General features: G+C 40.4%; 2 protein-coding genes and 1 long non-coding RNA gene across 4 annotated transcripts; 1 reads left to right on the top strand and 2 right to left on the bottom strand.

Annotated features, from left to right (window-relative positions):
* Positions 1 to 4,355: 4,355 nt before the first annotated feature.
* LOC117067017 (keratin-associated protein 4-4-like) lies at positions 4,356 to 27,094 on the bottom strand. Of its 2 annotated transcripts, XM_033183068.1 has the most exons (3): positions 26,873 to 27,094; positions 26,549 to 26,827; positions 4,356 to 5,247 (listed from the first exon to the last, which is right to left on the bottom strand). In XM_033183068.1, the coding sequence occupies exons 1-3, from the start codon at positions 27,016 to 27,018 to the stop codon at positions 4,782 to 4,784; spliced, it is 891 nt and encodes a 296-aa protein (XP_033038959.1). In that variant the 5' UTR covers positions 27,019 to 27,094; the 3' UTR covers positions 4,356 to 4,781. The 2 variants fall into 2 exon arrangements, with proteins under 2 accessions (XP_033038959.1, XP_033038958.1); XM_033183067.1 differs by having other exon boundaries at positions 26,549 to 27,094.
* On the top strand, positions 4,832 to 5,369 carry LOC117067041. The gene is made up of 3 exons (XR_004430578.1): positions 4,832 to 4,971; positions 5,167 to 5,211; positions 5,317 to 5,369. It is a non-coding gene; the product is annotated as an uncharacterized LOC117067041 (long non-coding RNA).
* LOC117067022 (keratin-associated protein 4-12) lies at positions 14,856 to 15,852 on the bottom strand. Its single transcript, XM_033183073.1, has one exon. The coding sequence runs from the start codon at positions 15,769 to 15,771 to the stop codon at positions 15,166 to 15,168; it is 606 nt and encodes a 201-aa protein (XP_033038964.1). The 5' UTR covers positions 15,772 to 15,852; the 3' UTR covers positions 14,856 to 15,165.
* Positions 27,095 to 27,180: the final 86 nt, after the last annotated feature.

Here is a 27,180-nt window from a genome sequence, read left to right as displayed (position 1 = left end):
TCTGAATATTAAGATGAAGAACTGGCTTATGATCGCACACCTCAATTATTAAAAGTAGCCCTAATCTAAAAAAAAAAAAAAGAAAAAAAGAAAAAGGAAAGTGATGTACATAAAACCAAAGTGAGGCAGAAATAGCTGGGTTGGTTAGAGCTCAATGATTGCCTTAGTTGAACATGGTTTAAATAGTTGGCCCCTGTGATTGACCAGAACTGGGCTGCTGTGGACTTGGATACTTGTTGGAAAGGTATGTCACAGTTTGTTTACACATCTTGTTAGGTTACAATTTACTATGCGTGGAGAAACCTTTATGCCAAACCTAAAATATGTAAAGAGTCAGCTTTAGGCTAAACTTAATTTAACAATTGTTAGTATAATAAGAGTGAGGAGTTTGGGTCTTTTGGAGGAAACGCTGAAGTATACAGTAAAATTTACTTCATAGGAGCGTCTACTATAAAAAACTGTTTAAAAATATTTCTAACACAGTAAATCTTTCATCTCCTTGGGTCTCTGAAAATAAAGAATTTCTGGCAATGTAGCTGACTGAGTTGATACTGACAGACCCACTTCCTGGTACAAGTAAATATAAATGCTTCAAAAATTAAAAAAAAATCAATCATATAGTTGAACTTGAGAAAAGTAGAGGCCGGGCACGGTGGCTCAAGCCTGTAATCCCAGCACTTTGGGAGGCCGAGACGGGCGGATCACGGGGTCAGGAGATCGAGACCATCCTGGCTAACACGGTGAAACCCCGTCTCTACTAAAAATACAAAAACTAGCCGGGCGAGGTGGCGGGCGCCTGTAGTCCCAGCTACTCGGGAGGCTGAGGCAGGAGAATGGCGTAAAACCTGGGAGACGGAGCTTGCAGTGAGCTGAGATCCGGCCACTGCACTCCAGTCCGGGCGACAGAGCGAGACTCCGCCTCAAAAAAAAAAAAAAAAAAAAAAAAAAAGAAAAGTAGAGAAAAATTCTCATTTGTCAGAAACTAAGAGGGAGCTCAAATGGCAAACACTAGCTGATGTCCTGCGGTCTGTGGGAAGGTTTGGCATCTGGTTAGATGCCCTCAGAATTGGAGGCTGGTGGTTAAAACTCAGGCAGGTACAAGAAATGGGACCTGAAATTATCACAAGGCAGGATCTAGGAAGTAAGACCCTTATATAAAATTAACATTCTTAAGAATGCTATTTGGGCAGATTGTTCTCATGATGCCAAGATCTCTTTTGATGTCAAAAGCTACACTGCTACACTCATTAACCCATCATCTAGGTGTACATGTGGTGTATATGTGCCACATTTTCTTAATCCAGTCTGTCATTTTCTTAATCCAGTCTGTCATTGCTGGACACTTGGGTTGGTTCCAAGTCTTTGCTATTGTGAATAGTGCCGCAATCAATGTACGTGTGCATGTGTCTTTATAGCAGCATGATTTATAATCCTTTGGGTATATACCCAGTAATGGGATGGCTGGGTCAAATGGTATTTCTAGTTCTAGATCCTTGAGGAATCGCTACACTGTCTTCCACAATGGTTGAACTAGTTTACAATCCCACTAACAGTGTAAAAGTGTTCCTATTTCTCCACATCCTCTTCAGCACCTGTTGTTTCCTGACTTTTTAATGATTGCCATTCTAATTGGTATGAGATGGTATCTCATTGTGGTTTTGATTTGCATTTCTCTGATGGCCAGTGATGATGAGCATTTTTTCATGTGTCTGTTGTCTGCATAAATGTCTTCTTTTGAGAAGTGTCTGTTCATATCCTTTGCCCACTTTTTGATGGGGTTGTTTGTTTTTTTCTTGTAAATTTGTGAGTTCTTTGTAGATTCTGGATATTAGCCCTTTGTCAGATGAGTAGATTGCAAAAATTTTCTTCCATTCTGTAGGTTGCCTGTTCACTCTGATGGTAGTTTCTTTTGCTGTGCAGAAGCTCTTTAGTTTAATTAGATCCCATTTGTCAATTTTGGCTTTTGTTGCCATTGCTTTTGGTGTTTTAGATATGAAGTCCTTATCTTTGGTTTTCAACAACTTTCCTTGATGTGTCTACATGTGGTTTTTGTTTTTATTCACTCTGCTTGGGTTCAGAGACGTTCTAGAATCTGTGACTTGAAGTTATCAATTGTTTCAAATTGCCCTCCAGTATCTCTTTGTTTATTACTTCTCCATTCTCTCTTCTCTCCTTCTGGGACTCCAGTTTATATGTATCTTAGACTTTTCACTATGCTCTAAGTGTGTCTTATGCTATTATCTCTATTTTAAAACTTGTTTCCTCTGCATTCCACTGTGAGTATTTTCTACTTCCATTTTGCTATTCCCCTCTCTGTCTAATCTTCTGTTAAACTTATTTAATGAATTCTTAATTTTAGTTTTTGAGATTTTTGGTTCTAGAATTTTCACTGAACTCTTTAAAAATAGATTCTACTTCTTTAATAAAATTTACATTTTTAATCTATTATTTCAAATATATTAATTGTAAGTATTCTAAAGTCAGTGTTAGTACCTATATATAGATCATCCTTGGCTCTGTTTCTATTTTCTTTTCTTCTTGATTTTGTTCATTTAGCCATTTTTTTTTTTGGCATGCATAGTAATTTTTTAAATTGAATGCCAGAGATTCAGAAATTATATATGAAAAACTGTAGAGGCTGGAGGTGATCTTGTCTTTCACCTGAAGGAATTTAATTGTTTTCTGAGACCACGGTCCCGCAAATACTGTCTGCATAAGTCAACTCCCAATGCTCATAAACAACTGTTTTCTTAGTTTTGTCTAATTATTAGAGTCATTCCTACTGAAAGGTTGAATCTTCTATCAGTTACTTTGTCACAACTGGAAGTGGAATTCTGTCCTTTAATTTTTTTTAATTATACCTTATGTTCCAGGGTACATGTGCACAACCTGCAGGCTTTTAGATAGGTATACATGTGCCATGTTGGTTTGTTGCACCTATCAACTCTTCATTAACATTAGGTATTTCTCCTAATGCTAGCCCTCCCCCAGCCTCCCACCCTCCAACAGGCCCCAGTGTGTGATATTCCCCACCCTGTCCAAATGTTCTCATTGTTCAATTCCCACCTATGTGTGTCCTTTAATTTTTCAAGTGACCACTCTTTCCTTCATCGGGATTTTGGACCTTGCACTCTACTAGTTGTTGTCTTACTTCTCTGGTGATTCCTTTGCAGTCTTCTGTGGTTTCTGTTGCTTTGTTTTCAACTTACAAGTGATGGAGTGTCCCACAGCTCAGGGCATAGATGTCTTTTTCTCAGACACTTATTCCCTATGACCAGGAAGCCACATTCAGTCCCACGGCATTCAAAGTCCCATTTCATATACTGAGACCAATTGAAGGTTCATTTAATTTTCACCTACTTTCTCTGACCCATCAGGAGTTGTGTGCTGTAAGTGATGTGGAGGAATAATGCCCCTACACAGTTTAAATTATTGTTTGTTCATGTAGTAAAACCTATTGAAGTTAAAGATTCATGATTCAATGCCACTGCATGATTCACTGGACCTTTAACTCCTAGAATATGTATTTAGTACAGAACTGTCTAAATGTTTCTCTTGCTTTTACTAGCTTCAATTGATGTAAAATTTATTTTCACCATTTTCCCCTAGGATGGAATTTATAGGCCATATTCTGGGTTTACCTAAGAACCAAACTAGTCTGTTAGTTGGTTTCTTCTAAGTCCCCATATTTCTCTATGAAAATTCATTTTGGGATTTATTGACCAAGACCACGTGCCCTAAGACCATGCTGTTAAATACACATCACAGAAAAGTCATTAAGGTAGAAAAAATATTAACATTTGAGTATTTTACATTTTCTGCAATTCTCCAACTTCTCAGAAGATTGATTTTCCCTAAAGGTAATTACTTTGTTGTTAGTGGATGGAGATGAAATTAAAGCAACTTAGAGTGTAATAAATTGAATTACATGAGAGATGGATAAACCCTAAGGAGTAGCCTCTGGTTTTACAAGAGTGGGATAAAAGGGATAAGGGCAGAACGAGATGACAGGATCAGGGAGCATGGGTGGAGGAGGAAAATGGAAGAATAAAGCAAATAAGAGAGGAGTGGGGTTGTAGGGAAAGATATACTTTCAAAAATATTTAAGAAAATTTAGCTGTGGGATATAACCCTTCTCTATATTCATAAAAAAAACTTAACTAAAAATCTTTATTTTTCTTCAATACTTTTGGAAGCATCCATGTATTGCCATTATTTATTTATTTTTTAAACTCATTACATGTTGGGATTTTCTTGAAGGTGAGAGCAAGAATAGGATTCATTCAGTTGTGTTTTGGGTGTAATTTCTCAGGAACTAAGGACAATCATTACAAAGCAACACAAAAAGAACATTGTATTTCTATGCGATGAAGGTGGAGTTTTATTCAGAAGCAGAAAAAATAAGACACAGAAACATTGCTCTAAAAGGAAATACAGGGTGAAACAATCAGACTTTCAAATCTGAGAGTGAGACATCCTTGCCCTGAGTAACCCTGCAAGATGTTCCATGTTTGGCACAGAAGAACTTGGTATCCATAAATACAAATATAGGGTATAAGACTTGATAAATTCTATTAATTTCTTGCTGTAAATAACATCTAATTTCACACTTGGGTCAACATGGGGAACATATATTTTAGATGTATATCCAGGACATATATGTCCAGTATGTGGACACACAGTTGGTGGGAATGGCCTCTCCTGAGTTGTCTATGAGATGCACAAGGTCTGCTTCTGTGATAAGTGAGCTGAAGGGGAGGAGATAGTTTCAGGAAAGGAGCTCAGCAGCAAGAGGAGGCGCAGCACAAGGGGCGGGGGCAGGTGGAGATGACACAGGTTGGGCGATAGCAAGTGGTGTGGCAGGAGACTCGGCCACAGACTGGACGCAGGCAGCAGCAGGGGTGGCAGCAGCTGGATTCACAGCAAGAGGGGCGGCAGCAACTGGAGATGCAGCAGCTGGGGCGGCAGCAGGTGGGCTGGCAGCACACAGACTGGCAGCACTGGGGTCTGCAGCAGCTGGACACACAGCAGCTGGGGCGGCAGCAAGTGGTCCTGCAGCAGGTGGTCTGGCAGCAGCTGGGGCGGCAGCAGGTAGGCTGGCAGCACACAGACTGGCAGCACTGGGGCCTGCAGCAGCTGGACACACAGCAGCTGGGGCGGCAGCAGGTGGTCCTGCAGCAGGTGGTCTGACAGCAGCTGGGGCGGCAGCAGGTGGGCTGGCAGCACACAGACTGGCAGCACTGGGGCCTGCAGCAGCTGGGGCGGCAGCAGGTAGTCCTGCAGCAGGTGGTCTGGCAGCAGCTGGGGTGGCAGCAGGTGGGCTGGCAGCACACAGACTGGCAGCACTGGGGCCTGCAGCAGCTGGACACACAGCAGCTGGGGCGGCACGTCTCCAGGCCACAGCCTTGGTCAGAGCAGACGGAACCACAACAGGAGCTGACCATGGTGTCAGAGGGTGAAGGTTCTGGGTGGGTTTCCAGGAGAGTGAGTTTCGTGAGTTTGAGAGTCTTCCTTGCTACATGGCCCCTTTTATACCCAGCTGAGGAGACTTTGTGATTATGAGAAGATTATTTCCTTGTTTTTGTTTATATGACACAAATGCAATTACTAAACTATATTATTGTGTTTTTCTAGTAAGAAATCCATTATATAGAAAATGATTATTTCCCTTTTCTCACCCTGGTGTTCCCACATGAATCACCTCTTGTTTTCCTTTTCTTGGTTTCAGTGTCACATGACTTCAGTCTCTGGGTATCATGTGACATGGGAGGGCCACTGTCGCTTGTCTGTTTCTCATCTTGATATCATTTTGGGAGAGCTTCTGATTGGGCTAAGGCCTCGTGGAGAAATGCATGTGTCAATCAGCTGGAATGCTGACAGGAAAAAAGAAAGTATGCTCCTGTTTTTGAGTGTGAGAAATGAGGAAGCTTATGATTCATTGTATGTATCCTGGGTGGTCATTGAACTAACCAAATGCCTAGGTCATTGCGAGCTGTGTTAATTCTCATCACTTGGGTGCACCTTGAAACAGTTAGTAGTGACTCACTGTTTCTAAGGAACAAGGCGTCATCTGGGCTTGAGTTGTGTCTGTCTTCAAAAGTGTCCTGCAGGCTGAGGTAGAGTACAGTGGATCATAGTTTTTGATCTGCCTTTTTAAATATCAAAATGTGTAATGGTTATGCCTTATTGACATTTTATTAAAATCTTTTTCATACATTCTGAGCTAAAACATCTAGCAGGGTTTTTTTTAGTATCACTTATTTCTAAGATTTTTTCGAAGCATCGAGAGGAATATAAAAGACATATTCTTTAACTTATAGGTACTTATGTAACTGTGGACCTCAATTTTAGAAATCACCCACTTTCTCTTCCTTTCCTCTCCTCTCACCTCTTCATTCCTTCCCTCTCTGCACACTCCCTTCTGATAATACTATCTAATATCTTATCTAATTATAATCTTGCTTAAGAAATTCCAGAGGCTAATCTTGAAACAAACCAGGCACAAACAATACTATCTAATATCTTATCTAATTATAATTTTGCTTAAGAAATTCCAGAGGCTAACCTTGAAACAAACCAAGCAAGAGGAATCCTCTTGCTTAGGGGGAATCTTGAACAATTTAGTCCACCATCATTGGGCTGAAGTCAAAATAATGCCACCAAACCTCTGGACACCCAAGATAGCCATTGGAACATGACACACAGACTCAGCACCCTGCACCATCCCTGCATGTCTCCCATGCCAAGTTTCCCTTTCAAAATCCTATGGCAAATTTAAAAATTTAAGATGGCACTTTAGAATGCTAGTTCACTAGTTAAAGTATGTCAGTGAGATATATCTTGGGGTGAAATGTTTTTATTTCCTTCACTTAGCATTCTTCTAGTTATTCTTTTTTTTTTTTTTTTTTTTTTTTTTTTTTTTGAGACGGAGTCTCGCTCTGTCACCCGGGCTGGAGTGCAGTGGCCGGATCTCAGCTCACTGCAAACTCCGCCTCCGGGGTTTACGCCATTCTCCTGCCTCAGCCTCCCGAATAGCTGGGACTACAGGCGCCCGCTACCTCGCCCGGCTAGTTTTTTGTATTTTTTAGTAGAGACGGGGTTTCACCGTGTTAGCCAGGATGGTCTCGATCTCCTGACCTCGTGATCCGCCCGTCTCGGCCTCCCAAAGTGCTGGGATTACAGGCTTGAGCCACCGCGCCCGGCCTCTTCTAGTTATTCTTTACTGGTTAGTTCAAATGCCATTTTTCTCCAATATCTTTCTTGGCCTCACACAAAGCAAAGTTATCTTCTTGGTTTACTGGCTCTCCAACTAGAACTACCTTTCCTTTCACCAGCCCTTACCTCTTATGCATTAGCTATCCAGTAGCAAGAAGCTGAACCTGGGTCCAGTTACACTTACACAGAAATTGCATTCATAACGAGTTTTTATTTATTTATTTATTTACTTATTTTTTGACATGGAGTTTCACTCTTGTTGCCCAGGCTGGAGTGCAATGGCACGATCTCAGCTCACTGCAACCTCTGCTTCCCAGGTTCAAGTAATTCTCCTGCCTCAGCCTCCCAGGTAGCTGGGATTACAGGCATGCGCCACCACGCCCGGATAATTTTGTATTTTTAGTAGAGATGGGGTTTCGCCATGTTGGCCAAGCTGATTTCAAACTCCTGACCTCAGGTGATCCACCTACCTCAGCCTCCCAAAGTGCTGGGATTACAGCACTTTTTTATGGGCCGTGCCCGGCCCATAAAGAGTTTTTAAATAAAAGCCTCACATGATTATGGTCCTAAATAAAGGGTCTTCTTTAGAACCATGGACATTCAGGGAAAAGCAATTATTCAAGAAAAGAACAAATTACCTTCATATTTTCTCTTCCTGGGAATGAAGGGATGTCTATTGTGAGCTTATGTGGGGCCTGAGGAACCTGGAGATCTCTGCCCTAGTGGAGTTTGTATTCTAGAAGGAATCGATAGACACACGAGTTTCTGATAGAGAATGAGATGATAGAGTCCATGCATAAATAAGGCACAACAGAAATGCAATGGAGGAAGAATTTTCCTCACTGAAAAATTGCTGACTTGAGGCAGATTGATTAGCAGGAGAAAAGGCATACACATTTATCTAATGAGTATACCCAAGAGCCTTCAGAATGAAAACTCAACCCCTCAATGAGGTACAGAAGCTTAGACATCCTCTTGAGGTCACAGAAAGAATGAGGGCTCAGAGCATGGCCAAAAACAGGAAACAAGTTTTAGTGGCAAGACAGGTGTATGGGTCCATTCTCATGTGCTACTATGAAGAAATACCCGAGACTCAGTAATTTACAAAGGAAAGAGGTTTAATTGACTCACAGTTCACCATGGCTGGGGAAGCCTCAAGAAACTTACAATCATGGCAGAAGGGGAGGCAAACACGTCCTTCTTCACATCGTGGCAGCAAGGAGAAGTGCAGAGAAGAAGTAAGATAAGCCCCTTATAAGACCGTTAGATCTCATGAGAACTCACTGTCACATGAAGGTAACCGACCCCATGACTAAATTGTCTCCCCCTGTGTCCTTCCCATTGACATGTGGGGACTATGAGAACTACAATTCAAGATGAGATTTGGGTTGGGACACAAAGCCTAACCATATCAACAGGTTATGGGAAGGAGAAAGAAAGAGGCTTGGTTAGCAAAGGGGGTCTTGTTATGTGGATGAAATCTCCCAGGTAGCAGCCCTCAGAGAAAAGAGATGGTAAATGATTTTTTTCAGAACTTTAAGGGTATCAGACAGTCAGTTATTCTCTTCTAGATCCAGGAAACGCCTATAATGAGAAGGCCTGGCTGCATTAATGGCTGCATTAAAGGAAATTCTGCAAATTTCCTTCATAAAAGACAGCTTTGCAGGGCCACTTTAGTCTGCTGACCATGTGGCAGCCATCTTAAAATATGTCCAAAAATATATTTTGGGGTAAAATAGTTTTTATTTTCTTAATTTAGCATTCTTCTAGTTGTTTTTTACTGGTTAGTCCAAATACCATTTTTTTCCAATATCTTTCTTGGTCTCACATAAAGCAAGGTCCTTCCTCCATTGCACATCTGTTGTGCCTTATATATGCATAGCCTCTATCATCTGATTCTCTATCAGAAATTCATTTGTCTATTGGCTCCTTCTAAAATACAAACTCCATTAGGGCATAGACTATGATCCCATCTTTATATAACAGAACCTGAAATAGAATGAGGAAATGTATATTTAATGGATGAAGATTTTGGTAAGGCTTTCAAGGGTCACACTGACCTTTGAGAATGCAAACCATTCAAATAGGTAAAGAGAAAGGGGATATAAAAGGAGCACATAATTAAGATTGGGCATGACCCTGGCTTGTGATGGTGAAAGTGATATGCTGAAAAGTCTGTTTTAAGAAGAAATGAGAGAAGTTGGGATTGACAGCATGTGGGAGACATTGTGGGTACCCTCAAATCCTGGAAGAAATGGTGGGGAGCTATGAAAAGCCTTCAGGAATGAATGTTAGGTGATATTGTAACCACCCAATGGGTTCATTTTGCTTGCTGCCCAGATAGAGCCAATTTATCAAGACAGGGGAATTGCAATAGAGAAAGAGTTTAACGTGCATAGAGCCAGCTAAAAAGGAGACTAGAGCTTTGTTATTATTCGTATCTGCCTCCTTGAAAATCAGGAGGCTAGGGTTTTTCAAGAATAGTTTAGTGGGCAAAGGAACGGGTGCTGCTGATTGATTGTGGAAGCAATCATAGGGCTGTGGACCATGGTCCTGGTGAGCTGAGTTTGCTTCAGGCAGCAGGGGTCAGTAGGGGCAGGACCAGTTGAGTCAAGAGTCATAGGTCCAGATGGGGCTACTGATTGTCAGAAATGCAAAAGCATGAAAACACATCTCAAAAGTCTAATTTTAGATTCAACAGTAGTGATGTTATCTGCAGGAGTAATTGGGGAAGTTGCAAATCTTGCGACCTCTGGTATAGTGGCTGATAATTGTGTATGTCTACACCTTAGTCTGCTAAGGAGAATTCAGGCTCCTCTCATCCTCCTAACCTGGTGAATTTTCATTAGTTTTATAAAGGTGGTTTAGTTTTGTGGAATGGATATTATCATTTAAATATAAACTAAGTTTCTCCTCAAGTTAGCTTGGCCCAAGCCCAGGGCAATTTGGCAGTTAAAGGCAAGATAGGGGTCAGTGCAATCAGATCTCTTCCACTGTGATAATTTTCTTACTGTTATAATTTTGGCAAAAGTGCTTTCAATATATATGCTATGTACAATTTATTTTAATTTTTGATCTGCCTTTAGAAATAACAAAATGCTCCTGGATTGCTGGGAAAAGATGCTTTAAAAAATTGAAGTGAGGCTGGACGCAGTGGCGCACGCCCTCACGCATGTAATCCCAGCACTTTGGGAGGCCGAGGCAGGTGGATCATGAGGTCAGGAGATTGAGACCATCCTGTGTAACACAGTGAAATCCTGTCTCTACTAAAAATACAAAACAATTAGCTGGGCATGGTGGCAGACACCTGCAGTCCTAGCTACTCAGGAGGCTGAAGCAGGAAAATGGCATGAACCCAGGAGGCACAGCTTGCGGTGAGCAGAGATCATGCCACGGCACTCCAGCTGGTGGGGACAGAGCAAGACTCCATCTCAAAAAAAAAAAGAAAAGAAAAAAGTTGAAGTGAGACAGAGTAAAAGTTGAACTCTCAGCATCAGGTGATGGCCTTGAGCATAATAAAGATAAATTATTCTCTTCATTACAAAATAATAAATTTATTTATGAAATAACTAAATTATTTCTTTGAAAGAATTGGTAGAGACTTGGAACAAATTGAAAATAGAGGTATAAGAAGATTTCTTCCTAAAAGTTATAAAAGATATTTCAGTTGAACTAATTGTTTACATATTCTATAACTTTCTATATATATAATTTATACCCCCTACCAGCTTAAAACCAACAATTAACATTTTTAAAGGATAAGTAAATCAGAAAGGATAAGATGTGCCTAAAAAAGAGGAACTTAAAAAGAATAAGCCATTTAGAGATAAGGAAGAAATATTAACATTAAAAGACTAGAATGGAATCATTGGCACAGTTATGCACTAACTATACTTGTTCTTTTCCAGAAAGTTAAACAAAATAAAAACCCAACATGTTATGGAATTCCTACTCTCTCTCTTTCTTCTTTCTTTCTTTCTTTCTTTCTTTCTTTCTTTCTTTCTTTCTTTCTTTCCTCTCTCTCTCTCTCTCAGCTCTAAATATTGTATGCTGAAAGTTTTGCTGGATGTTGGAATAACAAAATAACAAATGACATGTTTTGCAATTGTTCTAATGTTTTACATATATTAGCTCAATTACTAGTCCCAACAATCCAGTATGGTAAATTCTATTGTAATCCTCCCTTTACAGATGAGAAACTTAAGGCACAGGTGGGATTCAAGCCGGTAAGCAGGGGAGCTATAATTTTATTTCAGCCAGCCCAGCACTGGGTCCATGTTTTTAATCACTATACACACTACCTCACTGCAAAATCAGATATGAAAGGAATTTTCTTTATCCTCATATTGCTTTTGGTGCAGTCAAATTTATGAGTTTTTTTCTTTGACAGTTCCTGGGTATGTGTCATATTTTGAAAGACCTTTCCAGTTATAAATTTATATAAACATTATCCTATAATTTCTGTTAACTTCAAGGTTTCATATTTTATATTTTAAAAGATTTTACCCACTAGGAATGTATACAGATACAAAATATGAGGTTTAAATGTTTTATAATCAGATATGACCACGGCTCAACATCATTGATTAAAGAATACATCTTTCCATTACTGAGTTAAAGTGCCACCTTTTTATATAATAAATTCTTTTATGTACTTTAGTCTATGTCTGGACTTGATTTTCAATTTGCTAATGATTTTTCATGCGCTAGTATCACAGTCATCAATGTATGGTATTAACTTACTTTTAATGGTTATCAAGTTCAAGTCTGCCTTAATAGGTTATGGCAATATGCTAGTGAACTCATATATCTGCATGGAAAATGGTATATGTATACTGGGTTCCTTGACATGAAAATGTAAATTGCACCTGTCTGGCTTCCGAAACTGGCATTGAAAAGATGCACTAGCTGAGTCTGCAGCGGCGTATGAGTCTTACTAGGTTTGTTGAGTTTCCTGTAAAGTTCTGCCTTAGGTGGTGCGGCTGAAACAATTGGTGGAACCAACTTGTTTAATCACCAAGCCTGTTGTTAACCTCTTCCTTATTTACTGGCCAGATGGGATTATTATCAGGGAGCTCATGGGAATTAAAACTCTTGTTTCAGCTACTTCCTTAATCAAAACAGGCATCTCTTGCTGCCCCTCTGGAGTTCTATCTTGCTTAGTTTCACTAGCTAGCAAGGCTTGAGCAATTCCGAAGGTATGTATTTAGCATGAGTAAATAATACTGAGTGACTTTAAAGTGAATGAAATATCAACTAAATCAATGTTTCATTCACTTAAAATCCATCTCTACTATGCATTTAGGTAAAGCTGATGTGACCACAGAATAATCACTGCAGTCACACTTTCCCATCCATGAATTTATATCTACCTTGGATTTCGCCACCACAGTGTCTTCCATATCATCTTTGGACCCTTTAGAGCACCGTAACTCTCTCCAAAGGCAATGACTGTACTGGAGTGTCTGTGCATACTCATCCTAAGCAGTTTCACGTGCCACCCTTGGGACATTTCACCCAAATTACTGCATAGGCCTGGGGTACCTGCTCCTTGTTACTGTGAGCCCTGGGTACTGAGGTTTCCCTTGTTGCTTTCCCTGAACTCTAGCTACTCCTTTGCAAATAGTCTCTTTATTACACAGATACACTGTGTCATCTCATTCCTGCTGTGGCCCAATTCTTGTGGACACAGGAAATTACAAGCTTCATATACTTTAATAATGAAAAGACCACATAAAACCTATAGTCTTTGATTTCATTCTAGCTAATAAAGCATAATGTTAAAACCAAAGCCTACATCCTGTAATGAGTAGTTGTCAAAGAAGAACATATGGGAGGATAAAAGGTTTGTTAATTCAGATGTATGAAATGACAAGTCTGTACTCTTTAGAATAATTTAGAGTGAATGGAAAAGGCTGAAGCTCAAAGTGTCTGCAAGGCATTTTTATGATATGCTAAGACTTAAAACGCCTAACTTAGGCTGGAGTGAAGCCCACGTAATGTTAATTTCTATTCATGTAGTCTCTTGACAACTTAAAACTTCTTTATTTTTACATTTCAGAAATACTAACAAGCTCTTAGTTACATTTCTTTGGAAATATAACACAGCTAATAAATAAAATTCTGATTTGTAGAAATTTTGGATTTAAAGCAGTTTTAATATACTTTGGATTATTAGCTGAAATGTATAAACCCTTATATTTATATAAATAAGATATATTGCACATATCGTGACACATTTTTTCATCTACATAGAATAACACTTATTTGAGTTTTGGTGATGAGAAAACTGAGTCTTAAGAAGAAGTCCCACCCATGTTCTCTTAAGACAACGCAAGGTGATTAAAGCCCAAAACGAAGGAGTAAAACCATCAAGAAAATGAAGAAACCTCAGTAACATTAGAGGCTAAAATTATAAAGGAGTTTCAGTCTGGAAATACTAAGACTTTGAGCATCTATTAATTAAAAGGTGTAAAACGTTTATGAGAAATCTGCCATGGATGTCATAAATTTCCAGAAATCTTGACTTAGAAGGTACGCTTTGTATTCTGAAAGATCATTTTATGTTAAGAGAGGAAAAAAGGAAGGAAGGAAGGAAGGAAGGAAGGCAGGCAGGCAGGCAAGCAGAGGGGAGGGCAGGTGGAGGGAAGGTAAAGGGATTAGAAGGGGAGAGAGGGGGAAGGAAGGAAATGAGAAAAAAGTACTTGAGCTAGGGAGAACACTCAAAATTTCCACAACCAATAATGGAACATACTGGAAGTAGAAATACAGTCAGACAAAATGTAGATGACTTCATGGTGTTCAACTTGCTGGAGTTTTTAAGGGACATTTGAGGCATATACCAAAACTTAATTTTGAGTTATAGAAGACAGTCCAACAATGATACAAATTTTCTTGCTGTTCTGTCAAAAAGAACATTATGCTAAGATATTATTCTAGCCCAGGGTACTGTTTCAATAATAATAACAGCAGAACTTGTATTTGTTTCTTTATTTATTGAGCCATAGTTGCTCTGTCACCCAGGCTGGAATGCAGTGACACGATCTCGGCTCACCGCAACCTCCTCCTCCTGTGTTCAAGTGATTCATCTGCTTCAGCCCCCCAAGTAGCTGGGGCTACAGGTGTGCACCACCACACCCAACTAATTTTTGTGCTTTCAGTAGAGAAGGGACTTCACCATGTTGCCCACACTGGTCTTAAACTCCTGGCCTCAAGTGATCCACCCACTCAGCCTCCCAAAGTGCTGGGATTACAGATGTGAGCCACCACACTTGGCCAGAAGCTGAATACATTAAGAGCCTATACTGCATTATGTACCAGGCCGTGTGGTGAGTATATTACATAGGTTATGTCTCTGAACATTTAAAGAACATAATGCATTATCTCTATTCTCAGAGAAAAAAAACTGAGGCCTGAGGAGGTTAAACATCTTGCCCCAAGCCACACAACAAATACCTAGGGGAGTTGTGATTCCAATCAGGTAACATGAATCAAGAGCCCAGGCTCTTAAACATGCTGTCCTGCATTTGAAGAGAGATGGCCCTTGATGTGAAGTGACAGGTAAAGACACACACACACACACACACACACACACACACACACACACAGAGACACAATGAAATCACTAACAAATCAGGAGATTTCAGTATTAGGGAAGTGGCTGTTTATTAATATATGAAAACAATATTATATGAAATCATCATAGTTAGTGTCCCCTTTGAATGAAGACACCTGCTCATGTAAAAATAACTGCATTAGGGCCTGGCACAACATATTTTAATGAATGTGTTTATGTCTGTCATTTCCTAGAAGAGCTGAATGTCCACTCTAAATGCCACATGAGACAAATTGGCAGGGAAGCGTTCATTTTTCCAGTGACTGGCTGGCTACAGTGCATTTTACATGACTAATGAAGACATTCATAGTATGACAAATATCACAAGGAGAGATTTAGCAGCAAGAGGAGGCGCAGCACAAGGGGCGGGGGCAGGTAGAGATGACACAGGTTGGGCGATAGCAAGTGGTGTGGCAGGAGACTCGGCCACAGACTGGACGCAGGCAGCAGCAGGGGCGGCAGCAGCTGGATTCACAGCAAGAGGGGCGGCAGCAGCTGGAGATGCAGCAGCTGGGGCGGCAGCAGGTGGGCTGGCAGCACACAGACTGGCAACACTGGGGTCTGCAGCAGCTGGACACACAGCAGCTGGGGCGGCAGCAGGTGGTCCTGCAGCAGGTGGTCTGACAGCAGCTGGGGCGGCAGCAGGTGGGCTGGCAGCACACAGACTGGCAGCACTGGGGCCTACAGCAGCTGGACACACAGCAGCTGGGGCGGCAGCAGGTGGTCCTGCAGCAGGTGGTCTGACAGCAGCTGGGGCGGCAGCAGGTGGGCTGGCAGCACACAGACTGGCAGCACTGGGGCCTACAGCAGCTGGACACACAGCAGCTGGGGCGGCAGCAGGTGGTCCTGCAGCAGGTGGTCTGGCAGCAGCTGGGACGGCAGCAGTTCTCCAGGCCACAGCTCTGCTCGGAGCAGACAGAGCCACAACAGGAGCTGACCATGGTATCAGTGGGTGGAGGTTCTGGGTGAGTTTCTATAAGAATGAGGTTCTCAAGTTTGGAAGTATCCTTGGGTCACAGCCTCTTATATACTGCCCAGCTGTCCTGTTGTTACCACGTTTTCCTTGTTTTTGTTTACTTAATAACTAATTGATTATCAAATTACACAATAATGTTTGCCCATTTAATGGTTTAAACTTGTTAAAAACAAAATTTTCTTGTCCGGATGTAATAAGATCTATCATGTCTGCCTTCTCTCATGATTCACACCTTGGTGGCATCTTCTAGACCACATTCTCTTCCTCTTCCTCCACAGAGGGCTGTTCATGTGATTCCCTGCATCTGGAATTGCATTTCTCACTCTCACTTCCGGTTACCCTCTACTAAAATGGGATTTGGTCAGTCAGTCACACTTCCAGTTAGGCATTCCCTCTAGTGACCAATAGCGAGGAAAGCCCATCTGCTCAGTGTGGCATTCCTAGTCTGTGGGTCATTATTAAGCCATGAGCAAAGGGACAGCGATGCCTGCATGTGGCCTTGGTGACCTCTACACTGCTGAAATGGGTTTCCCTGGATGTTTTACATTTGGGGTCATGGTCTATATCCTTAAATTTTTATACTTGGTGTTACTAATAGGTCACAGTTTCTTAAGTTGATACTTTGCTCTCCTATATTTTGTGTCATGTCTCTCCAGCAGATCTATTAGATTCTGGAAGACATAGTCCCATTTTTGTTCCATAACTCATTGTTTTTTTAAAATGCCTCTAACTGTCTGTTAACATAATGCAGGTGTGTGTTTTCACTTTTTAAAAAAGACATTTGAGATAATTGTAGATTTACAAACAGCTGTAACAAACAGTCCCAGGAGAGGCTGTCTGTACTTCACCCAGGCTCCTCAACACTGTGTAACATCTGTATAATGCTTTTAAGAATCTATCTAACCCCACTACTGTGTCTTGCATGATGTGCTGAATATAGAAAGAGCTCAAGCTCAGTGAAATTAAAAACAATCAGTTATTTTTCAGATTGACATATAATGTATTTATCATGTACAGCATAATATTTTGAAATATGTATACATTGTGGAAGGGTTAAATCTAGCTCATAAATGCATTACCTCTCATACTTATCATTTTTTGTGGTGAGAACACTTAATATCCAGGTGAGAACACTTAATATCCATTGTCAGAATTTTTCAAGAATACAATATGTGCAATATATCATCATTAACTGTAGTCACTATGCTACACAGTAGACCTCTTGAACTCATTCTTCCTGTCCAGCTACAATTATATATCTTTTGACCAGTATCTCCTCAAGCCCATGACTCCCTAGCCACCCCTAGTCTCTGGTTATCTTCATTTTCTGCTCTACTTCTATGATATCAACTTTTTTTAGTGCGATCATGTGAGTGAGATTATGTGCTATCTGTCTTTCTGTAACTGGTTTACCTCACTTAGCATAGTTTCCTTGAGATTTATCTATGTTGCCACAAATGACAGAACTTCCTTCTTTTTATGGCCAAATAGTACTGCACTGAGTATATACTACATTTTCTTTATCCACTTATTTGTTGGTGGACACTTGCATTGTGTGCATATCTTCACAACTGTGAATAGTGCTGCAATAAATGTGGACATGCAGTTATTTCTTCAACATACTGATTTCATTTCCTTTAGATACATACTGTACCCAGAGGTGGATTGCTGGATCATATGGTAATTCCATTTTTAATTTTTTTGAGGGACGCTTATATTGTTTTCCATAATGGCTGAACTAGTTTACATTCCCACCAACAGTGTAAAAGGGATTTTTTTTCACATCCTTGCCAATACTTCTCTTTTGTCTTTTTTATCATAGCCATTCTAACAGGAGTAAGGTGATTATCTCAATGTGGTTTTGATTTGTATTTCCCTAATGATTAGTAATGTTGATTACTTTTTCACAAACCTGTTAGCCATTTGTATGTCTTCTTTTGAGAGATGTCTAGTCAGGTCTTTTGCCCATTTTTAATCAGGTTTTTGTTTTCTTGTTTGTGAGCTGTTTGAGCTCCTTGTACATTTGTATATTAACCCCTTATGAGATGTATACCTTATAAATATTTTCTCCCATTCTGTAGGTTATCTCTTAACTCTTCTTGTTGTATCCTTTGTTGTGCAGAACCTTTTTAGTTTGACGTAATCTCGGTCATCTAATTTTTCTTTCATCGCCTCTGCTTTTGAGGTCATATTCAAAAAGTCATTACCAACACCAGTGTCATGAATCTTTCCCCCATGCTTTCTTCCAAGAATTTCATAGCTTCTGATCTTACATTCAAGCCATTAACTCGTTTGAACTGATTTTTGTATACCGTAAGAAATAAGGGACTAATTTCATTCTGCTGCATGTGGATACCCAGTTTTCCTAACACAATTTATTGAAGAAACTGTCCTTCCCCCATTCTTGCCGTCTTTGTTGAAAATCAATTGGCTGTAAATGAGTGACTTTATTTCTGGTCTCTCTATTCCATTCCATTTGTCTCTGTGTCTGTGTTTATGTCAGAATGATGGTATTTTGGTTACTGCAGTGTTGTGGTTTCTTTTGAAGTCAGGGAGTGTGATGCTTCTAGCTATGTTCTTAGTGTTCAAGATCCCTTTGGTTATTTGTGGTTCTATACAAATTTTAGAACTTTTGTTCTATTTCTGTGAATAATGTCATTGGTGTATTTATAGGGATTGCATGAGATCTGTAGATTGCTTTAAGAATATTTGGACAATACTGATTCTTTCAGTTCATAAACACAGGACATCATTCTATTTATTTGTGTTTTCATCAATTTCTTTCATTCATGTTTACAGTTTTCAGTGTAGATATCCTTACTCCCTTGGTTAAACTTGTTCCTGAGTATTTTATTTTATTTTATTATAACTATTGTAAATGAAATAGTTTTCTTGATTTCTTTTCAACTAGTTTGCTTTTAATGTATAGAAAACCTACTGGGTTTTGTATGTTGATTTTATACTCTGCAACCTTACTGAATTTGTTTATTAGTTCTCACAGTTTCTCAGTGGAGTCTTTAGGGTTTTCTACATATAAGATCATGCCATCTGCAAACAAACGATTTAACTTCTTCCTTTCCAATTCAGATATTTTTAAAATATTTTATTGGTGTCAATGTATAATTTTATTACATGGATATGTTGCATAATGGTCGAGTCAGGTCGTTTAGAGTATCCGTCACTGAAATAACGTGCATCCTACCCATCAAGTAATTTCTCATCATCCAACCCCCTCCTACACCCCTGCCCTTCAGACTCTCCATTGTCTGTCATTCCATACTCTATGTCCATGCGTATGCATCATTTGGCCCCACTGTAACTGAGAACACGCAGTATTTGTCTTTCTATGTCTGAGTTGTTTCACTTAAGATAATGGCCTCCAGTTCCATCCATGTTTCTGCAAGTGACATGGTTTCATTATGTTTTATGGCTGAAGAGTATTCCATTGTTTGTATATAGCACATTTTCTTTATCCAGTCATCCATTGATGGATATTTAGGTTGATTCCATACCTTTGCTGCTATAAATAGTGCTGCGATAAACATATGTGTCCAGGTATACTTTTGGTATAATGATTTCTTTTCCTTCAGGTAAACACTCAGTCATGGGGTTGCTGGATCAAATGGTAGTTCCAGTTTTAGTTCTTTGAGAAATCTCCATACTGTTTTCCATAGAGGTTATACTAATTTACCTTCTCAACAACTGTTTATGGGTTCCCTTTCAGCTGCATCTTCATCAACATTTGTTATTTCTGTCTTTTTAATAACCGCTATTCTGACTGATATAAGATGATCTCTTATTGTGGTTTTAATTTGCATTTGTTTAATGATTAGTGATGATGAGCATTATTTCATATACTTATTGGCCATTTGTATGTCTTCTTTTGAAAAATGTCTATTCATGTCCTTTTCCCCTTTTTAGTGGGACTATTTGTGATATTTTTGTTGTTAGAGTTCCTTGTAAATTCTGGATATGAATCCCCTGTTGGATGGATGGCTAGTTTGCAGATATTTTCTCCCATTCTGCAGGTTGCCTGTTCACTCTGTTCATTATGTCTTTTGCTGTGCACGACAGACCAGGAGCACCATCATCTTGGACAAACGCTGCCACTTTAAGTTGCAGCTCCCTTTCCAGCCTCATGCATTTCAAGGAAATCACTTCTCTTTTAACTACAAGCAGCCAGAAAGAGCAGACAGTAAAACACAGATAAGATAGCTCAGGCACAGAGGGAAGCAGGGGGAAAGTCTCTTGGATAACTGCCAAACTTCACCCTCATATAATGGGCCCCAGTAAAATAGTGGGCCTTAATAAGCGCATTCCTTTCCCTTCACATGTATTAAGATAGGGAAGTTAAAAGCAAGCTCAGGGACTATGCCTGCATGGGAATAGACACACAACTTTCCCTCCCAGATAAGCACAGCAAAGAGACACAGAAGCCTTCCAAGCCTCTAATAAACTCTCCCACCCTAAATCCTTAAAAACTCTTAGTCTGTAAAAGAGTGTGCCTCCAACCTAACTCCGCCAAACCCCTCTCTTAGGGTTGTTTTCTCTAAAAGAAACCCGTCTTTCGTGTTTCTTTCCTCTTTCTTTAATCCTTACAGTGCAGAAGCTTTTTAGTTTAGATAAATCTTATTTGCTTGTTTTCTGTTTTGTTGCCTGTGCCTTAGAGGGCATAGTCATGAGGTTTTTGGCTAGATCAATGTCCAGAAGAGTTTTCCCTAGGCTTTCTTCTAGTATTTTTTCCTTTTTTTTTTTTTTTTTGACAGAATCTCGCTCTGTCGCCCAGGCTGGAGTGCAACGGCTTGATCTCAGCTCACTGCAACCTCCACCTCCCAGATTCAAGTGATTCTCCTGCCTCAGCCTCCGGAATAGCTGGGATTACAGACATCAACCACCATGCCTGGCTAATTTTTGTATTTTTAGTGGAGACGGGGTTTCACCATGTTGGTCAGGCTAGTCTTGAACTCCTGACCTCAAGCAATCTACCTGCCTCAGCCTCCCAAAGTGCTGGGATTAAAGGCATGAACCATCACGCCCGGCCTCTTCTAGTATTTTTTATAGCTTCATGTCTTACGTTTTAGCCTTTAGTGCATCTTGAGTTGATTTTTGTACATAGTGAGAGAAAGGGATCCAGTTTCATTCTTCTGCAAAGGCAATCCAATGTACCCAGCATCATTTATTCATTGAACAGGATAGCCTTTTCCGTGTATGTTCTTATCAACTTCGTCAAAAATCAGTTTGCTGTAAGCTTGCGGCTGTATTTCTGTGTTCTCTATTCTGTTCCACTGATCTATGTGTCTATTTTTAACCCCAAACCATGCTGTTTTTGTTACTATAGCCTTTTAATATAATTTGAGAACAGGTAATGTAATGCCTCCAGCTTTCCCCCCACCCCAACCCTTCGGATTGCTTTAGCCACTTGGACTCTGTTTTTCACTTCCCTATCAATTTTAGGATTTTTTCCCCCTAATTCCTTTAAAAATGACATTAGTATTTCAGTAGGAATTGTATTGAATCTGTAGACTGCTTTGGGTAGTATGGTCATTTTAACAGCATTAATTCTTCTGATCCATGAGAATGAGATGTTTCCAATTTGTTTGTGTTGTCTGTAATTTCTTTTGTTAGTGTTTTGTAGTTTTCCTTTCAGGTATCTTTCACCTCATTCGATAAATATATTCGTCAGTATTTTTATAGCTATTATAAATGAGATTGCCTTCTTGATTTGGTATTCAACTGAATCATTATCGGTGTATACAAATGCTACTGATTTTTGCTTGTTGATTTCATATTCTGAAACTTTACTGAATTCGCTTATCAAATCCACAAGTTTTTTGGTGGAGCCTTTAGGGTTTTCTAGATATAAGATCATGTCATCTTTTGCTGTGTGAAGCTTTTTAGTTTAAGTAAGTCCCATCTGCCAATTTTTGCTTTTGTTGCCTGTGCTTTTGAGATCTTAGTCATGAATTCTTTGGCTAGATCAAGGTTCAGAAGAGTTTTTCCTAAGTTTTCTTCTGGTATTTTTATAGTTTCACATTTTACATGTAAGTCTTTGATCCATCTTGGGTTGATTTTTGTACACGGTGAGAGAAAGGGGTCCAATTTCATTCAGCAAACAAATAATTTGACTTTCTTTTTTCAAATTTGAATGCTGTTTATCTCTTTCTCTTGCTGGATTGCTCTGGCTAGGGCTTCTAGTACTGTGTTGAATAGGAGTGGTGAAAGTGGGCATCCTAGTCTTGTTCCAGTTCTTAGGGAGAATGCTTTCAATTTTTCCCTATTCGGCATGATGTCAGCTATGGGTTTGTCATATGTGACCTTTATTATGTTGAGGTACATTCCCTCTATACGTAATTTGTTGTGAGTTTTTTCATTAAAAGATTTTGAATTTTATAAAATGCTTTTTTTTTGCATCTACTTAAATGATCAAATGCTTTTTGTCCTTCATTCTATTAATGTGGCATATCATGTTTATTGATTTATGTGTGTTGGCCTAACCTTGCATCACCTGAGCGAATCCCACTTGATCACAGTGAATGATCTTTTTAATATGTTGTTGAATAAGGTTTCCTGGTATCCTGTTGAGTATTTTGTATTTTTGCATTTATGTTTATAAAGTACATTGGCCTATAATTTTCTTTCCTTGTAGTGTCCTTATCTGGCTTTGGTAAAGAGTAATGCTGGCATTATAAACAGATGTTGGAAGTATTCCCTCCTCTTCACTTTTTGTGGAAGAGTTTGATAAGGATTGGCATTAATCCGTCTTCAGATGCTTGTAGAATTCACATGTGAGGCTATCTGGTATTGGACTAGTCTTTGCTGGGAGGTTTGTTATTGCTACTTTAATCTTCTTATTCATTATTGGACTACTCAGATTTTCTATTCCTCATGATTCAGTCTTGGTAGGTATTATGTTTCTAGGAATTCATCCATTCCTTCTAAGTTATCCACACATCTACAGACAAACATACACAAACATACACATACACATAAGTGCATGTAAAACTGATAAAACTAGAACAAGTTCTGTGGATTTTACCAACGTCAGTTTCTGGAGTTTGCCATGTACTCTAGTGATGGAATATGTGACGATTGGGAAAAACTGGGTGAAGGGTGCATAGGACTTTGCTGTATTTTTTTTTTAATTTCTGTGAATTTATAGTTTTTTCTAAATAAAAAGTTTTTAAAAAGATATAGGAGGACTATTGGAAAAAAAAGAGGAGCATGCTTTTACTTGCCAATCTCATTGAATATTTATGACATCCTTACTACGTTTTGTGGCTATTGTGATCCTTTCTTTTTTTTTTTTTTTTTTTTGAGACGGAGTCTTGCTCTTTCGCCCGGGCTGGAGTGCAGTAGCCGGATCTCAGCTCACTGCAAGCTCCGCCTCCCGGGTTTACGCCATTCTCCTGCCTCAGCCTCCCGAGTAGCTGGGACTACAGGCGCCTGCCACCTCGCCCGGCTAGTTTTTTGTATTTTTAGTAGAGACGGGGTTTCACCGTGTTAGCCAGGATGGTCTCGATCTCCTGACCTCGTGATCCGCCCGTCTCGGCCTCCCAAAGTGCTGGGATTACAGGCTTGAGCCACCGCGCCCGGCCTGTGATCCTTTCTTTAAAGAAAAAAAAACCCTAGGCTGAGATAGTTAACATGTACAAGAACATAGCTGGTATGTAGTACAGTCAGAATTCAGTCCCACTTCTGTCTAATTCCCAAGTGCACAGGCTATACTCTATATAGAACTTCCCTATCAGTTTAAATCCCTTCTTTAAATAAGTTTAAATCAATTCATGAGATGCAGTTTACTGAGGACTTTCTATTTCAGTGGTGTTGCAATTCACAGCTCTTATGTTAGATGTATTAGGTTCAAATATGCCTCCTTCTACACATTTTCCTATTTCTGCTGTGAGACAGAATCCTAGTTTTGATAAAAAATCTTGTTGGAGAATATCAATTTAATTTGTCAATTGTATGATCCCCTGATAACATGTGCCCTCCTGTTGTGCAGAAAAAGAGGCAGAAATATGCATAGACCAATTTATTAATAATAAACAGTGAAAGAGAACCACACACACAGATTGCCTCAAGTCTACCTAAATGATACTTCTTTTATTACACAGAACAGCTGTAATTTTTTTCTTTTATGCACTTTTTTCTCTTTAAACTAATTGCTTTGTTGTGGCTTTAGAAGTTCATTTTTTTATGTTTACCTAATTAATACCTCATCTGGAGGATTGGACCATCTTCGAATCTTCTTCCTCTCCCATGGGTTGAACCAGAGCTAGTGGTAACTGATGTCTGAGTGCAAAATTCCAACTGCCTTGCCTCTCAGAAAGATGGGGCTGTGATACTATTCACACTCTAGAGCTTCCTATGGGGTCAGAAGAGAAAATCATTCAACAGAAACCATGTTCTGCCTTAGGTTCTTTAACTCCTCTATTCTGCCTCCCAGTTTCTTACTGATTTCTCCTGAGAGCATTTTCTTATAAACCACTCATCCAAGAATCCTTGTTTCCGGTTCTATTTTGAGTGAATCCAACTTAACGCACCTCTTAAACACAGTTTGTTTTAGAATAGAAGTTACTAACATGGCAATTCTGCCTTATCCTTCAGATATAATAATGTGGAAGAAAAAGAGACTGAAGACCGGGTGTGATGGCTCATGCCTGTAATCCCAGCACTTTTCAAGGCTGAAGCAGATGGATCACTTGAGGTCAGGAGTTTGAGACCAGCCTGGCCAACATGGTGAAGCCCCATCTCGACTAAAAATACAAAAATTAGCTGGCGGTGATGGCACATACCTGTAATTCCAGCTACTTGGGGGACTGAGGTGGGAAGATCGCTTGAACCTGGGAGGTGGAGGTTGCAATGAGCTGAGATGGCACCACTGCCCTCCAGCCTGGATGACAGAGCAAGATTCCATCTCAAAATAAATAAATAAAGCAGAGAGAGAGAGAGAAAGAGAGATTAAAGACAACTAGTCCAGAGATAACTGTGCCAAAACTGAGAAGAAGAAGAAGAAGAAGAAGGAGGAGGAGGAGGAGGAGGAGGAGGAGGAGAGGAGGAGGAGGAGGAGGAGGAGGAGGAGGAGGAGGAGGAGGAGAAAAATAGAACATTTACCTATTTAGTAGACAGTATACTCAAGAGCTGACCGTGACACCAGGGTAACCACTGATATTGTATAAAAATGATTTAATTATGTTATGTGAAATAGGCCAAGCACAGAAAGACAAATTGCTAATGGAATGGAACTCATGAAGATAAATAATAGTTTGCTGGTTATCAGAATCAGAGGAGGGTGCCTGTGAGAAATGAAGAGGTTGATTAATGGGTACAAATATAAGTTACAGAGAAAAATATGACCTAGTATTCAATATAACTGTAGGATGACTATAGTTAACAATAATCTATTAAATATTTCAAAGTAGCTACAAAAGAATAATTCAGATGTTCCTACCATAAAGAAAAGATACATTGTGATGTGGAAAATCCAATTACCCTGATTGGATCTTTACACATTATATGGATATATCAAAATTTTATATGTGCATCTATTATATATCAATAAAAAAGGAAAAATGTTTTGAAGGGCACTAATACTGAGGTTAGGAACACTGGTGTCTTAGATTGGGTACCCACTGGAGCAGACCCAGGAGTATATTTGGGAGGTGGTCCCAAGAAGTGCTGTATGGAACACAAAAAATGCTCCAGGAAAGGGAGGGAAGTGAATACAAGATGAGTTAATGATCAGAATAGCCCTGTAGGCAGCTGGAAGTTGATGTCTCTGAGGACTTCTGACAGGCTGGTACAACATGCTCCGAACTGGAGGAGAAATAACTAAAGCATGTGTTCACCAACTCCTACTCATTTGTTGAGTGCTGTTCCAAGAGGCTTTAACTCTACAGTCCAGAGCTTGCCCCTTGGCTAGAGAAACTCTTCAAGAAGAGAGTTCCAGTTGCTTGCTCTAAGAAACCACCATTGTATATTAGAATAAAGTGTGCTGAGGAAATAGAGGTGGTGCTCCTGAAATTACATGCTGTGGCACCTCTGCAGAGAAGAACAACAGAAAAATGACTGGTAATGACCACACCCAAAAAAGAAAAATAATGAGACAGTATCTGTATATTTCTATGCCTGAAAATTTATTTAATATTTATTTAGGTAAATATTTGTTTAAAATGGAATAGCTCCATAAGAGAAATTATGGCAGAGAGCAAATATTTCAGTTAAGATAGTTGACAGATTTTGGAGCAAATTACAACTCATGTTCATTTGGTAGAGAGGTAAAATGTGGGGGGAGCATATATTTGGAGCCCAGATTCAATCTAAGAATTGGTTGGAACTGAAGTTTTCCAACTAGCTTCCCATAACTCAGCTCATAGATGAGCTACATCAAGAATGCTGGTTGATGAGAATCGGGTGAGTCCAGATGAGAGTCTCAGTAGCAAGATGCACTACAAGCAGGTTGGGCAGCAGCACGTGGTCTGGCAGCAGTTGGGACGGCAGCAATTGGACATTGAGTTCTGCAGCAGGTGGTCTGGCATCAGCTGGTGTGTCAGCATCTGGAGATGCAGCAGGAGGGCCTGAAGCAGCTGAAGCCACAGGAGGAGGAGCTACTGCTGCTGGAGATACTGCAGGAAGGATGGCAGCTGCTGGAAATGCAACAGCTAGGGTGGCAGCAGGTGCTCCTGCAGCAGGTTGTTTGCCAGAAGATGGGCTAGCAGCACAGAGACTGGCCACATGGGGACCTGCAGCAGCTGGACACACAGCAGCTGGGGCGGCAGCAGGTGGTCCTACAGCAGGTGGTCTGGCAGCACTGGGGTCTGCAGCAGCTGGATACACAGTAGCTGGGGCGGCAGCAGGTGGGCTGGCAGCACACAGACTGGCAACACTGGGGCCTGCAGCAGCTGGGGCGGCAGCAGGTGGTCCTACAGCAGGTAGTCTGGCAGCACTGGGGTCTGCAGCAGCTGGACACACAGCAACTGGGGCGGCAGCAGGTGGTCCTGCAGCAGGTGGTCTGGCAGCAGCTGGGGCGGCAGCAGGTGGGCTGGCAGCACACAGATTGGCAGCACTGGGGCCTGCAGCAGCTGGACACACAGCAGCTGGGGCGGCAGCAGGTGGTCCTGCAGCAGGTGGTCTGGCAGCAGCTGGGACGGCAGCAGTTCTCTAGGCCGCAGCCCTGGTCAGAGCACACAGAGCCACAACAGGAGTTGACCATGGTGTCAGAGGGTGGAGGTTCTGGGTGGGTTTCCAGAAAGGAGGGTTTGGAAGGTTTGGAAGTCTCCTTGCCCCAGATCCTCTTTTATACCCTGCTAAGGCCTGATGTCATCAGATGCAGCACTCTTTCCTTGTTGTTGTTTGTCCTGATAAGTAGGCAATT

Source organism: Trachypithecus francoisi, unplaced genomic scaffold (genome assembly GCF_009764315.1).
Source record: "Trachypithecus francoisi isolate TF-2019V2 unplaced genomic scaffold, Tfra_2.0 Lachesis_group20, whole genome shotgun sequence".
NCBI classification, from domain to species: Eukaryota; Metazoa; Chordata; class Mammalia; order Primates; family Cercopithecidae; genus Trachypithecus; species Trachypithecus francoisi.
This window is presented reverse-complemented; position numbering and strand designations above follow the sequence as displayed.